This window comes from Drosophila teissieri, chromosome 2R (genome assembly GCF_016746235.2).
Source record: "Drosophila teissieri strain GT53w chromosome 2R, Prin_Dtei_1.1, whole genome shotgun sequence".
Lineage (NCBI taxonomy): Eukaryota > Metazoa > Arthropoda > Insecta > Diptera > Drosophilidae > Drosophila > Drosophila teissieri.
Window position 1 is genome coordinate 17,555,779 of NC_053030.1, and position 14,253 is coordinate 17,570,031.

Below are 14,253 nucleotides of genomic sequence, written 5' to 3' on the forward strand. Positions count from 1 at the left end.
AAGTTGACAAGTGTGAACCACTGCGGTGCATGTTAAATTGATGTTAAAATTAAATAGTGCAGTTGAAGTGTAAACTTCATATTTCTTTAATATTTCTTTAATATTTCACAAAAGTTATTTCTTTATAGAAATGATTCTCATGATTTCACTTGAGCAAAGCTACAGATTTCCACCCCACTAAAACGAGTTGCATGTTTGCCAATTGTTTATTCGGTTAATAAATTATAAATAAATAAATATTGAGCTGGCTTTCAAGATCTGGCTTTGAAGATCTATCGCCTACGTGCAGACGAGTCCAATGCCGAAGAACTTCTTGCAGATCTTGGTGGGAGTCTCGGTGGATTCATCGGATTCGTCGCTGGATGATGATGGTGGTGGTGGTGGGGGTGGGTAGTATGGGTAGGGCGGGTAGTACTGTGGTGGTGGTGGTGGAGGTGGTGGTGGTGGCTGGTAGTGTGGGTGGGTGGGCTTCGTCGTGGGCTTCTTGGTGGTGGTGGTCGTTGTGGTGGTCGTCGTCGTGTGGTGATGATGTCCGCTGTGTCCACCGTCGCTGTGTCCACCGTCGTGGCCGCCGTTACCGCCGTGTCCACCGTGTCCGCCGTGTCCGGGATACGGATACGGATAAGGTGGTGGAGGAGGTGGGTAGAAGCCGGGATATGGGTACGGAGCCGGGTACGGTGAGTATTGCGGATAAGGCGGGTAGGGCGGGTACTTTGGTGGGTACGGGTAGTACGGCCGCTTGGTCGTCTTGGGCTTCTTGGTGGTGGTGCTGGTGGTCTGTGGGAAGGTGACGACCAGGTTTCCAGCGCTACCTTCGCTGCCGAAGAGCTTGCGCCACGTCGATGGATCCGCCTCGCCGTCGTTCTCCTCGACGCTGTTCAGCTCCTGGCTGTTCTCCACCGCCGAGTTCTGTTCGAGATTCTCCTCCAGGGGAAGGGCCATGGCCATGGCTCCGCAGAGCGCCAGGCACAGGAAAAGTACCAGTTTGGTGCTCATGGTGGAGTGGGTGTTCGCTTTGAACTGATTGACAGATGGCATCAGCTGTGCTTTTATACTGGTCACCTTCTCCAAATGAAATGCGAAAGGCAGCCCATAAACATTAACCCAGTTCTCAAATGTTTTCAAATTATATTTTAGTAAAAAGTCCAATCTTTTGCAAACAAATGTCTAGTCACCGTGTCTGCCAAGTTCGCATGCAAATTAGTTTAGCTATTTAAAACAGCTCAGAACACGCCCAACAAGTTACTAGCTTTTATTTTGTTGAGATCGGCGTTATGGATTAGCTAGCTAACGGGTTCAGCATTTCTGTTGCCACAGTTCCAACTGACCAGCTCAAAAGTGATTAAATCTATTTTATTACTTTGTGGCAGATGTTTGCATAAACTTCACTGGTGCCGATGAAATGGCGCTGAATTCTTGGGACTAAAAACATGACAAACATAAATGAACCAAAGAAAGTTATTTACAACAACAAAGGGCGATTCGTTAAAGAAATAATGTTAACTTATAAGTGACTTGTTTACTAAGCGGATAGTTAAACGTTCTCTTAGTGAAAAAGGTCACTTACAAACAGTGTTCCGCAAAAACTTTATCTTTTAGAACATGGGGCACCGATTCGACTTTAATTTATAAGCGTTCGACCCCACAAACCGATCCATTAATAACAATTTAGATAAGTGCTAGCCTTTGATTATATAAGAGCTGGCAACCAACACAGCCTGGCAGAAACTCAAATTGAACTCTGGAACTAAGAAGGCCTATCGCAACTCTCCGTCATGTTAGCCACTTTGATTGGTCTTACGCTGCTGCTCCAAGCTAACACGATTGCAGGACAAGATTACCAGGTTTATGGATCACCTGGCGTACAGGTAATATACCCATCCTCGTCACAGGTTCAAGTTGTGGGCGGAAGACATTTCTTTCGCAACGGATTGCGAAGGAATCTCACGATTAGTGCGAACGCAACCAGCCAGGACTTTCAACTTGTCAGCAATGTGAGCAACGGAAATGCAGGCAACACTCCACTTCGGAACTTCATAAGGTCTCTGTTTGGCCGCCAGCCCAATATCCAGTTTGTGAACCTGAATTCCAGAGCCTTTAACGACGTCTCCCAGGCCCAGGAGCCTCAATACTGGGATACATATCGGTCCTATGCGACTCCAGTGGTTCTGCCCCGCACACGAGTTAAGGCTGTGCGACAGGGTGGTGTTCCACGCCGGATTTTGGTTCGGAATCTGATGACCACCAAATCCCAGACGACCAATTTGCAGTCCTACAGGATTCCCGTTTTTGAGAATGACTTGCTGGTAAGCGGGGTCTATAAAAGTTCAATTCAATAGTTCAACTAATTTATATTAAATTTAATTTTATTTTAGTATGGTCCGACATATGTAAAGTAATTAGCTGACTTTTTGGGGATCTTCTGAATTTACCAGACAAAAATAAAAATAAAATGAACTTTTAAGATAATGAATATTCTTGTTTTTACTACGATTTGATTTGAAGGTGACGAAAATATGTTGGCAGAAGTCCCCGCTCGGTTATAATTATGTAAAATTAATTCCTTTCCCTGATTTGATACCTTTGATCCGAGATGATGAGGGATAGATAAGTTAGGCTCTGGCTCTGTGGCGGCTTAGTCTGTTTTTAAGTTATGCTTTCCATTAGGCAAGTCCATAAAAATTTAAATCGCTGCTTAAGCACACGTTCTGAACTTAAAGTTTTAAGGTTTCAGTTCACATGCTGACCCCGTGAAAGATTTATAAAACTACGGCACCCACAGGCTTTAGCCTCAGTTCTGTGGTAGCCGAGCTGAGTCGTGTCGTCTTTTGACACAATGTCGATCAAAGTAGTCGGCCTACTTTTTATATTAATCGCTCCATCCTTGGGCAAACTCGTGCGTATAGATCTTCAGGATTTGGGCTTACAAATCGCAAGAAGCGCTCTTAGCTCTCAACCTAAACAATACAGCAGCAGTCATAAGAACGAGACACTCTCGGATTACAATGATTATCTGAACGAGTACTACAGCAATCAATGGCAGCAGTTCTATCTGGCACAAACGGCCTACAATCCATACTATGGACTTTACGCCGTTTATAGTCCCTACGAAAGCTACGGACCATATGCCGTATATGATCCCTATAAACACCGTGGACACCATGGTCACCGTGGTCACCGCCGACGCCAACGCAAACGCCCACAAACACAGCAGCTCCAAACACAGCCACATTCGCTTCTACAATCCCTACTACGACGTCTAGGGCAATTTTTACCTATTAAAGTGAGATATGTTCCTCGAAAGAAATCCAAACCACAGCGCCGGCGACGCAGGCCACAAGTTCGACATCTCCAACCATACCCAGTACAATTACAACAGGCAATTCAGTTTGCGGCTAACAAATAAAGTACAATAATATTATTTAATTTCTTATTAAAAACCAAACGAAGTGTGTACATTTATTTAGATTTAAGACTTGATACTTATCAGTGCAAAAACAAAGTCCGATTTGATAACGAATTAGGCCCATTTAATAGCACAAATATACATTTTCTCTTAATTTAGCTTAAGTCAACCGATAGTAAACAAATAAATAAGATAAACAGAGCAACAGCGTAACGAAAATAAAGAAAACTAAGAGAGACGCGATCGATTTCTCTGATCGCCAACTTATTAATGAACCTAAATTAGCATTTTAATATCTTGCGGTGCAGACATTTGCTAAATATGCAAGCCCAATGCGCAGACAAACTTAGTGTAAAGTCGACCGCGTTTCGATATGAAACTGTTCGGATTTCTACTGTGTTCCGTGGCCGCGGCCAGCATTCCGGCAAATGCAAGTGATGTGAACACGGAGCAGGAGCAGATTCGCACAGCACTACCCTGGCTCTATCTTCTGGCGCTAACGGCAGGACGGCCACAGATACCCATCCTCAGACCCCAAGATGAGACGCTGGCCATCACAAACAGTGCGATCATGAAACAGCCCCAGTCCGATGAGATATTTAACTCTGAGCAAACCAACAACGAGGTGCGAGAGCAGTTTCTGCAAGGAATTCTCCTGGGCTTACAGCAGCCAGGATCCGCCACAGTTTCACCCGCTGTGCTCTCAGACTTTATTGCCCAGGTCACTACGACTACCACACGAAAACCTGAGGTAGAAAAAGATGCCGATGGAGGGGATACCGATGAGGACGTGGACTACATAGACTTTAAGAATGGATCGCGCATCAAATACGATTTGGATGATGCCGAGCAGCCGGTCAATAAAATTCTGCAGCAAACTACCAACAGTCCGGCAGCAAATCCATCGCAAAGCACTGCCCTTTATAATAGAACTCCACCCAGATACGTTTACTATAGACCTATATATGGGTCTACGCCCTATTATTATCAAGTTGGCTAGCCTACTATTATTAATCAGTGATAAAGTAATAAAGAAAAAACTAATCATAGGGAAAGATGGTTTGTAAAATAGCTTTGTCTTGCAGTAGGTCTATTATGATAGCCCATTAGTCGACTAAGTTATGTGAATTAAGCTTTCAGTTCACTTCTGTGATTTCGCTAGCCAAAACAATAAAAATTCAAATGACCACTTTTGGGTCTCCACCGAGCCCAGATCGAATTTTGATCTCAAGCTCGTGCTTCAGTCCGGTCCTATGTAGGTCTCAGACACAATTCAATTTATGACACCCGACAGACTGTATAAAACTCTGCGCATCACGGAGCCATCACATTAGTTCTGAACTAACCGGAGCACCGTTGGAACTCTCTTCATAATGTTGTTTAAAGCCATTGGATTGGTCTTGCTGCTGACTGGCCAGGCCTGGGGTCAGTCCTTCAGTTTTCCTGTCTACACCGTGGGAAGCATAGTGTCCGCCCTAACAGGAGGCGGTGGTGGAGGTGGCGGTGGAGGAGGCGGTGGTGGTGGTGGAGGAGGCGGAGGTGGAGGTGGTGGTGGAGGAGGAGGTGGCTCCTCAAGCAACAGCATTGCTCAAGCGGAATACGAAGCTTACCTGAATTCGTATTACAACAGCCAATTGCAGCAGTACTACGAGGCTCAAGCGGCTTACAACGCGTACTTGTATAGCCTATACTTAGCCAGTCTAAACAACAACCAGCAAACCGGAACTTCGACCACAGCCGCTCCCATCACTACACTGCCCACGCCTACGACCTCTACCGCCGTTCCTACCTCTACCGGTAGTCCAACTACGTCCACTGCCATTCCCACCTCTACGGGAAATCCAACGACATCGACCGCCGTTCCAACATCTTCCGGATCCGATACCACCTCGACCGCCGTGGCCAATCAGCCCACAACGACGGCATCTCCAGCCACTTCCACTGCTGTGGCGCCCTCAGATACGGACAGCACTTCCACCGCTGTGGCGCCCTCAGATACGGACACCACTTCAACGGCGGTGCAGAACGCGCGGATTCAAACCACTCCTCTGCCCTTCCACTATGCGCACGGCTCTCTGGTCAACCCCTACGATCTGCACCGCATCAGTTCCAATCCCATCTACGTCCGTGGCTCCGCAGTGGCATCAGCAGAGGCCGAGTCCGAGCCTGTATATATTCCATATCCGAATATTTACCGTAGGGCTCAGCCATCTCCTTACTTCGGCTACGCGGGAAAGAAATAGATAAAGAACTTTGGTGTATTCCACACAAAACGACATTTAATTTATTGAATAAAATCAAAACAAATTTAACCGCACACATAATGGGCTTTCTTTTGTTATATAATTGATGCAAGAATCCGCGAATGTTTGGTTCAGAAGAGCCACAAAATAAAGGCGGGTAAAAGGTAATTATAAGAACTAATTAGCATTTGCACCACTGAAAGCATCGACCGTCAGTTTAGAAGTTATTTTTAGCATAGTCATGATCTTACGAATTCTAAAAAGTTCTAAAAAAACGGTCGATTTATGAAGTTAGTTTTATCCATTCCTTTGTTTGCGTATTATAATTTTACGACATCAGTCTTCTGTATAAAACACCAGGTGCTTCGCCGTTACCATTTCAGTTCTATGCTAGACAGAGTGCCCGCTAATCCCAGTTCGGAATGAAATTAAATACCACCAGCTTTTTGTTCATTCTAGTCTGCCAAGCATGGGGCCAATCAATAAAGATAAGGATACCAGTGTGGGATGCTTCCACAATATTTTCAAGGCTCACTGGAATCGGAACAAATTCACAAAACACTAATAGCCAACGGCCATCTAACCCATCTCAGCAGAGTAACAATCAACAGAATGTGGAATACAACGATTACCTCAACAACTATTATAATAACTATTGGGCGAGTGCATACCCAAACTTTGCAAATTATGACCCTTATGGATATGGATATTATAGCCCGTACGGACCTTTCGGGCCTTATGATCCAGGTCAATTTCAAACTCCACCAACACCGTCAGTCATACAAACATCAACTCCAATCGTTCCAACGACAACAGAACCTCTAACCACATCAGCAGTTACTACGACAACAACTGAAACACCGATTTGTGCAGTCTTCCCTAATCTCCCAGCGTGTCAAACACCAACCACTTCCACTACGACTACGTCCACAGCAATTCCGACATCCACAACAACCGAAAGTACTACAACATCCACAACAACCGAAAGTACTACAACGTCCACAACAACTGAAGGCACTTCAACAGCCACCGCAATCCCAACATCTTCAACATCGGCTTCTACGACTACGTCCACAGCAATTCCGACTTCCACAACAACCGAAAGGACTACAACATCCACAACAACTCAAGGCACTTCAACATCCACCGCGATCCCAACATCCTCAACATCGGACTTTACGACGACGTCCACAGCAATTCCGACGTCCACAACAACCGAAAGTACTTCAACATCCACAACAACCGAAAGTACTACAGCATCCACATCAACATCCACCGCAATCCCAACATCTTCCACATCGGCTTTTACGACTACGTCCACAGCAATTCCGACTTCCACAACAACCGAAAGTACTACAACATCCACCGCGATCCCAACATCCTCAACATCGGCTTCTACGACTACGTCCACAGCAATTCCGACTTCCACAACAACCGAAAGTACTACAACATCCACCGCGATCCCAACATCCTCAACATCGGCTTCTACGACTACGTCCACAGCAATTCCGACTTCCACAACAACCGAAAGTACTACAACATCCACCGCGATCCCAACATCCTCAACATCGGCTTCTACGACTACGTCCACAGCAATTCCGACTTCCACAACAACCGAAAGTGCTTCGTCATCCACAACAACCGAAAGTACTGCAGCATCCACATCAACTGACAGCACTTCAACATCCACCGCAATCCCAACATCTTCAACATCGGCTTCTACGACTACGTCCACAGCAATTCCGACTTCCACAACAACCGAAAGGACTACAACATCCACAACAACTCAAGGCACTTCAACATCCACCGCGATCCCAACATCCTCAACATCGGACTTTACGACGACGTCCACAGCAATTCCGACGTCCACAACAACCGAAAGTACTTCAACATCCACAACAACCGAAAGTACTTCGTCATCCACAACAACCGAAAGTACTTCGTCATCCACAACAACCGGAAGTACTTCGTCATCCACAACAACCGAAAGTACTACAGCATCCACATCAACTGACAGCACTTCAACATCCACCGAAATCCCAACATCTTCAACATCGGCTTCTACGACTACGTCCACAGCAATTCCGACTTCCACAACAACCGAAAGGATTACAACATCCACAACAACTCAAGGCACCTCAACATCCACCGCGATCCCAACATCCTCAACATCCGCTTCTACAACTACGTCCACAGCAATTCCGACTTCCACAACAACAGAAAGTACTACAACATCCACAACAACCGAAAGTACTACAGCATCCACAACAACTGACAGCACTTCAACATCCACCGCAATCCCAACATCTTCCACATCGGCTTTTACGACTACGTCCACAGCAATTCCGACTTCCACAACAACCGAAAGTACTACAACATCCACCGCGATCCCAACATCCTCAACATCGGCTTCTACGACTACGTCCACAGCAATTCCGACTTCCACAACAACCGAAAGTACTACAACATCCACCGCGATCCCAACATCCTCAACATCGGCTTCTACGACTACGTCCACAGCAATTCCGACTTCCACAACAACCGAAAGTACTACAACATCCACCGCGATCCCAACATCCTCAACATCGGCTTCTACGACTACGTCCACAGCAATTCCGACTTCCACAACAACCGAAAGTGCTTCGTCATCCACAACAACCGAAAGTACTGCAGCATCCACATCAACTGACAGCACTTCAACATCCACCGCAATCCCAACATCTTCAACATCGGCTTCTACGACTACGTCCACAGCAATTCCGACTTCCACAACAACCGAAAGGACTACAACATCCACAACAACTCAAGGCACTTCAACATCCACCGCGATCCCAACATCCTCAACATCGGACTTTACGACGACGTCCACAGCAATTCCGACGTCCACAACAACCGAAAGTACTTCAACATCCACAACAACCGAAAGTACTTCGTCATCCACAACAACCGAAAGTACTTCGTCATCCACAACAACCGGAAGTACTTCGTCATCCACAACAACCGAAAGTACTACAGCATCCACATCAACTGACAGCACTTCAACATCCACCGAAATCCCAACATCTTCAACATCGGCTTCTACGACTACGTCCACAGCAATTCCGACTTCCACAACAACCGAAAGGACTACAACATCCACAACAACCCAAAGCACCTCAACATCCACCGCAATCCCAACATCCTCAACATCCGCCTCCACGACTACGTCCACAGCAATTCCGACTTCCACAACAACAGAAAGTACTACAACATCCACAACAACCGAAAGTACTACAGCATCCACAACAACTGACAGCACTTCAACATCCACCGCAATCCCAACATCTTCAACATCCGCCTCTACGACGACGTCCACAGCAATTCCGACATCCACAACAACCGAAAGTACTTCAACATCCACAACAACCGAAAGTACTACAGCATCCACATCAACATCCACCGCAATCCCAACATCTTCAACATCGGCTTCTACGACTACGTCCACAGCAATTCCGACTTCCACAACAACCGAAAGTACTTCGTCATCCACAACAACCGAAAGTACTACAGGATCCACAACAACTGACAGCACTTCAACATCCACCGCAATCCCAACATCTTCAACATCCGCCTCTACGACGACGTCCACAGCAATTCCGACGTCCACAACAACCGAAAGTACTTCAACATCCACAACAACCGAAAGTACAACAGCATCCACATCAACTGACAGCACTTCAACATCCACCGCGATCCCAACATCTTCAACATCGGCTTTTACGACTACGTCCACAGCAATTCCGACATCCACAACAACCGAAAGTTCTACAACATCCACCGCGATCCTAACATCCTCAACATCGGCTTCTACGACTACGTCCACAGAAATTCCGACTTCCACAACAACCGAAAGTACTTCGTCATCCACAACAACCGAAAGTACTACAGCATCCACAACAACTGACAGCACTTCAACATCCACCGCAATCCCAACATCTTCAACATCCGAAAGTACTTCGTCATCCACAACAACCGAAAGTACTACAGCATCCACAACAACTGACAGCACTTCAACATCCACCGCAATCCCAACATCTTCAACATCCGCCTCTACGACTACGTCCACAGCAATTCCTACTTCCACAACAACCGAAAGTACTACAACATCCACCGCGATCCCAACATCTTCAACATCGGCTTCTACGACTACGTCCACAGCAATTCCGACTTCCACAACAACCGAAAGTACTTCGTCATCCACAACAACCGAAAGTACTACAGCATCCACAACAACTGAAAGTACTACCACATCCACTACAACTGAAAGTACTACCACATCCACCGCAATTCCAACATCCTCAACTTCGGACTCTACGACAACGTCCACTGCAAGTCCATCAGATACAACGACAACTTCCACGGCAAGTCCGACCACCGAAAGTACTACCACATCCACTACAACTGAAAGTACTACCACATCCACCGCAATTCCAACATCCTCAACTTCGGACTCTACGACAACGTCCACTGCAAGTCCATCAGATTCAACGACAACTTCCACGGCAAGTCCGACCACCGAAAGTACTACAGCATCCACAACAACTGAAAGTACTACCACATCCACCGCAATTCCAACATCCTCAACTTCGGACTCTACGACAACGTCCACTGCAAGTCCATCAGATTCAACGACAACTTCCACGGCAAGTCCGACCACCGAAAGTACTACAGCATCCACAACAACTGAAAGTACTACCACATCCACTACAACTGAAAGTACTACCACATCCACCGCAATTCCAACATCCTCAACTTCGGACTCTACGACAACGTCCACTGCAAGTCCATCAGATTCAACGACAACTTCCACGGCAAGTCCGACCACCGAAAGTACTACAGCATCCACAACAACTTCGGACTCTACGACAACGTCCACTGCAAGTCCATCAGATTCAACGACAACTTCCACGGCAAGTCCGACCACCGAAAGTACTACAGCATCCACAACAACTGAAAGTACTACCACATCCACAACAACTGAAAGTACTACCACATCCACCGCAATTCCAACATCCTCAACTTCGGACTCTACGACAACGTCCACTGCAAGTCCATCAGAATCAACGACAACTTCCACGGCAAGTCCGACCACCGAAAGTACTACAACATCCACAACAACTGAAAGTACTACCACATCCACCGCAATTCCAACATCCTCAACTTCGGACTCTACGACAACGTCCACTGCAAGTCCATCAGATTCAACGACAACTTCCACGGCAAGTCCGACCACCGAAAGTACTACAGCATCCACAACAACTGAAAGTACTACCACATCCACTACAACTGAAAGTACTACCACATCCACCGCAATTCCAACATCCTCAACTTCGGACTCTACGACAACGTCCACTGCAAGTCCATCAGATTCAACGACAACTTCCACGGCAAGTCCGACCACCGAAAGTACTACAGCATCCACAACAACTGAAAGTACTACCACATCCACCGCAATTCCAACATCGTCAACTTCGGACTCTACGACAACGTCCACTGCAAGTCCATCAGATTCAACGACAACTTCCACGGCAAGTCCGACCACCGAAAGTACTACAGCATCCACAACAACTGAAAGTACTACCACATCCACTGCAACTGAAAGTACTACCACATCCACCGTAATTCCAACATCCTCAACTTCGGACTCTACGACAACGTCCACTGCAAGTCCATCAGATTCAACGACAACTTCCACGGCAAGTCCGACCACCGAAAGTACTACAGCATCCACAACAACTGAAAGTACTACCACATCCACCGCAATTCCAACATCCTCAACTTCGGACTCTACGACAACGTCCACTGCAAGTCCATCAGATTTAACGAAAAATTCCACGGCAAGTCCGACCACCGAAAGTACTACAGCATCCACAACAACTGAAAGTACTACCACATCCACCGCAATTCCAACATCCTCAACTTCGGACTCTACGACAACGTCCACTGCAAGTCCATCAGATTCAACGACAACTTCCCCGGCAAGTCCGACCACCGAAAGTACTACAGCATCCACAACAACTAAAAGTACTACCACATCCACTACAACTGAAAGTACTACCACATCCACCGCAATTCCAACATCCTCAACTTCGGACTCTACGACAACGTCCACTGCAAGTCCATCAGATTCAACGACAACTTCCACGGCAAGTCCGACCACCGAAAGTACTACAGCATCCACAACAACTGAAAGTACTACCACATCCACCGCAATTCCAACATCGTCAACTTCGGACTCTACGACAACGTCCACTGCAAGTCCATCAGATTCAACGACAACTTCCACGGCAAGTCCGACCACCGAAAGTACTACAGCATCCACAACAACTGAAAGTACTACCACATCCACTACAACTGAAAGTACTACCACATCCACCGCAATTCCAACATCCTCAACTTCGGACTCTACGACAACGTCCACTGCAAGTCCATCAGATTCAACGACAACTTCCACGGCAAGTCCGACCACCGAAAGTACTACAATATCCACAACAACTGAAAGTACTACCACATCCACCGTAATTCCAACATCCTCAACTTCGGACTCTACGACAACGTCCACTGCAAGTCCATCAGATTCAACGACATCTTCCACGGCAAGTCCGACCACCGAAAGTACTACAGCATCCACAACAACTGAAAGTACTACCACATCCACTACAACTGAAAGTACTACCACATCCACCGCAATTCCAACATCCTCAACTTCGGACTCTACGACAACGTCCACTGCAAATCCATCAGATTCAACGACAACTTCCACGGCAAGTCCGACCACCGAAAGTACTACAGCATCCACAACAACTGATAGTACTACCACATCCACCGCAATTCCAACATCGTCAACTTCGGACTCTACGACAACGTCCACTGCAAGTCCATCAGATTCAACGCCAACTTCCACGGCAAGTCCGACCACCGAAAGTACTACAGCATCCACAACAACTGAAAGTACTACCACATCCACTACAACTGAAAGTACTACCACATCCACCGCAATTCCAACATCCTCAACTTCGGACTCTACGACAACGTCCACTGCAAGTCCATCAGATTCAACGACAACTTCCACGGCAAGTCCGACCACCGAAAGTACTACAGCATCCACAACAACTGAAAGTACTACCACATCCACAACAACTGAAAGTACTACCACATCCACCGCAATTCCAACATCCTCAACTTCGGACTCTACGACAACGTCCACTGCAAGTCCATCAGATTCAACGACAACTTCCACGGCAAGTCCGACCACCGAAAGTACTACAACATCCACAACTACTGAAAGTACTACAACATCCACCGCAATCCCAACATCCTCAACTTCGGACTCTACGACAACGTCCACTGCAAGTCCATCAGATTCAACGACAACTTCCACGGCAAGTCCGACCACCGAAAGTACTACAGCATCCACAACAACTGAAAGTACTACCACATCCACCGCAATTCCAACATCCTCAACTTCGGACTCTACGACAACGTCCACTGCAAGTGCATCAGATTCAACGACAACTTCCACGGCAAGTTCGAACACCGAAAGTACTACAGCATCCACAACTACTGAAAGTACTACAACATCCACCGCAATCCCAACATCCTCAACTTCGGATTCTATGACAACGTCCACTGCAAGTCCATCAGATTCAACGACAACTTCCACGGCAAGTTCGAACACCGAAAGTACTACAGCATCCACAACAACTGAAAGTACTACCACATCCACTACAACCGAAAGTACTACCACATCCACCGCAATTCCAACATCGTCAACTTCGGACTCTACGACAACGTCCACTGCAAGTCCATCAGATTCAACGACAACTTCCACGGCAAGTCCGACCACCGAAAGTACTACAGCATCCACAACAACTGAAAGTACTACCACATCCACAACAACTGAAAGTACTACAACATCCACCGCAATCCCAACATCCTCAACTTCGGACTCTACGACAACGTCCACTGCAAGTGCATCAGATTCAACGACAACTTCCACGGCAAGTCCGACCACCAAAAGTACTACAGCATCCACAACAACTAAAAGTACTACCACATCCACCGCAATTCCAACATCCTCAACTTCGGACTCTACGACAACGTCCACTACAAGTCCATCAGATTCAACGACAACTACCACGGCAAGTCCGACCACCGAAAGTACTACAACATCTACAACAACAGAAAGTATTACAACATCCAACGCAATCCCAATATCCACTGCAAGTACATCAGGTTCAATGACAACCTCCACTGCAATTCCGACGTCCACTACAATTGGAAGTATAACGACATCCACAGCCATTCCAGCATCCACAGAATCTTCAATAACCAAAGATTCAATTTGCATTGAGTTTCCACAGCTTCCTAAATGTCAGTCTGGAAAGTCAGCAAACCTTAAAAAAATTGGATTTTATATGGCTGAAACCAACCCAGTAGCCGCTGCCTTTAAGCCCGAGCAAAAACTGACTATTACATCAATGCCGCAGTCCGTGACTTCGCTGTGCCACTTTTATCCCCGCCTTTGCTTGAAACCTGAAGAGGCCCAATTTGTACGTCTGGCCG

At 46.6% G+C, this 14,253-nt stretch overlaps 6 protein-coding genes across 6 annotated transcripts; 5 read left to right on the plus strand and 1 right to left on the minus strand.

Moving 5' to 3' along the window:
- Window positions 1–279: 279 nt before the first annotated feature.
- LOC122614832 (heterogeneous nuclear ribonucleoprotein U-like protein 1) lies at window positions 280–996 on the minus strand. Its single transcript, XM_043789501.1, has one exon. The coding sequence runs from the start codon at window positions 994–996 to the stop codon at window positions 280–282; it is 717 nt and encodes a 238-aa protein (XP_043645436.1).
- A 779-nt stretch (window positions 997–1,775) lies between these two features.
- Window positions 1,776–2,399, plus strand: LOC122614491. The gene is made up of 2 exons (XM_043789056.1): window positions 1,776–2,306; window positions 2,376–2,399. The coding sequence occupies exons 1-2, from the start codon at window positions 1,776–1,778 to the stop codon at window positions 2,397–2,399; spliced, it is 555 nt and encodes a 184-aa protein (XP_043644991.1).
- A 437-nt stretch (window positions 2,400–2,836) lies between these two features.
- LOC122614721 lies at window positions 2,837–3,406 on the plus strand. The gene has a single exon (XM_043789361.1). It carries the CDS (start codon window positions 2,837–2,839, stop codon window positions 3,404–3,406), a length of 570 nt encoding a protein of 189 aa, XP_043645296.1.
- Window positions 3,407–3,779: 373 nt separating this feature from the next.
- On the plus strand, window positions 3,780–4,406 carry LOC122614836. The gene has a single exon (XM_043789504.1). It carries the CDS (start codon window positions 3,780–3,782, stop codon window positions 4,404–4,406), a length of 627 nt encoding a protein of 208 aa, XP_043645439.1.
- A 373-nt stretch (window positions 4,407–4,779) lies between these two features.
- On the plus strand, window positions 4,780–5,649 carry LOC122614821 (mucin-5AC). Its single transcript, XM_043789483.1, has 2 exons — window positions 4,780–4,909; window positions 4,940–5,649. The coding sequence occupies exons 1-2, from the start codon at window positions 4,780–4,782 to the stop codon at window positions 5,647–5,649; spliced, it is 840 nt and encodes a 279-aa protein (XP_043645418.1).
- A 702-nt stretch (window positions 5,650–6,351) lies between these two features.
- LOC122614492 (mucin-5AC) lies at window positions 6,352–14,041 on the plus strand. Its single transcript, XM_043789057.1, has 13 exons — window positions 6,352–6,425; window positions 6,676–6,897; window positions 7,001–7,720; window positions 7,783–7,899; window positions 7,990–8,313; window positions 8,404–8,655; window positions 8,746–8,916; window positions 9,007–9,189; window positions 9,424–9,567; window positions 9,757–9,900; window positions 9,956–13,539; window positions 13,595–13,659; window positions 13,736–14,041. Exons 1-13 carry the CDS (start codon window positions 6,352–6,354, stop codon window positions 14,039–14,041), a joined length of 6,306 nt encoding a protein of 2,101 aa, XP_043644992.1.
- The last annotated feature ends 212 nt before the right edge of the window (window positions 14,042–14,253 follow it).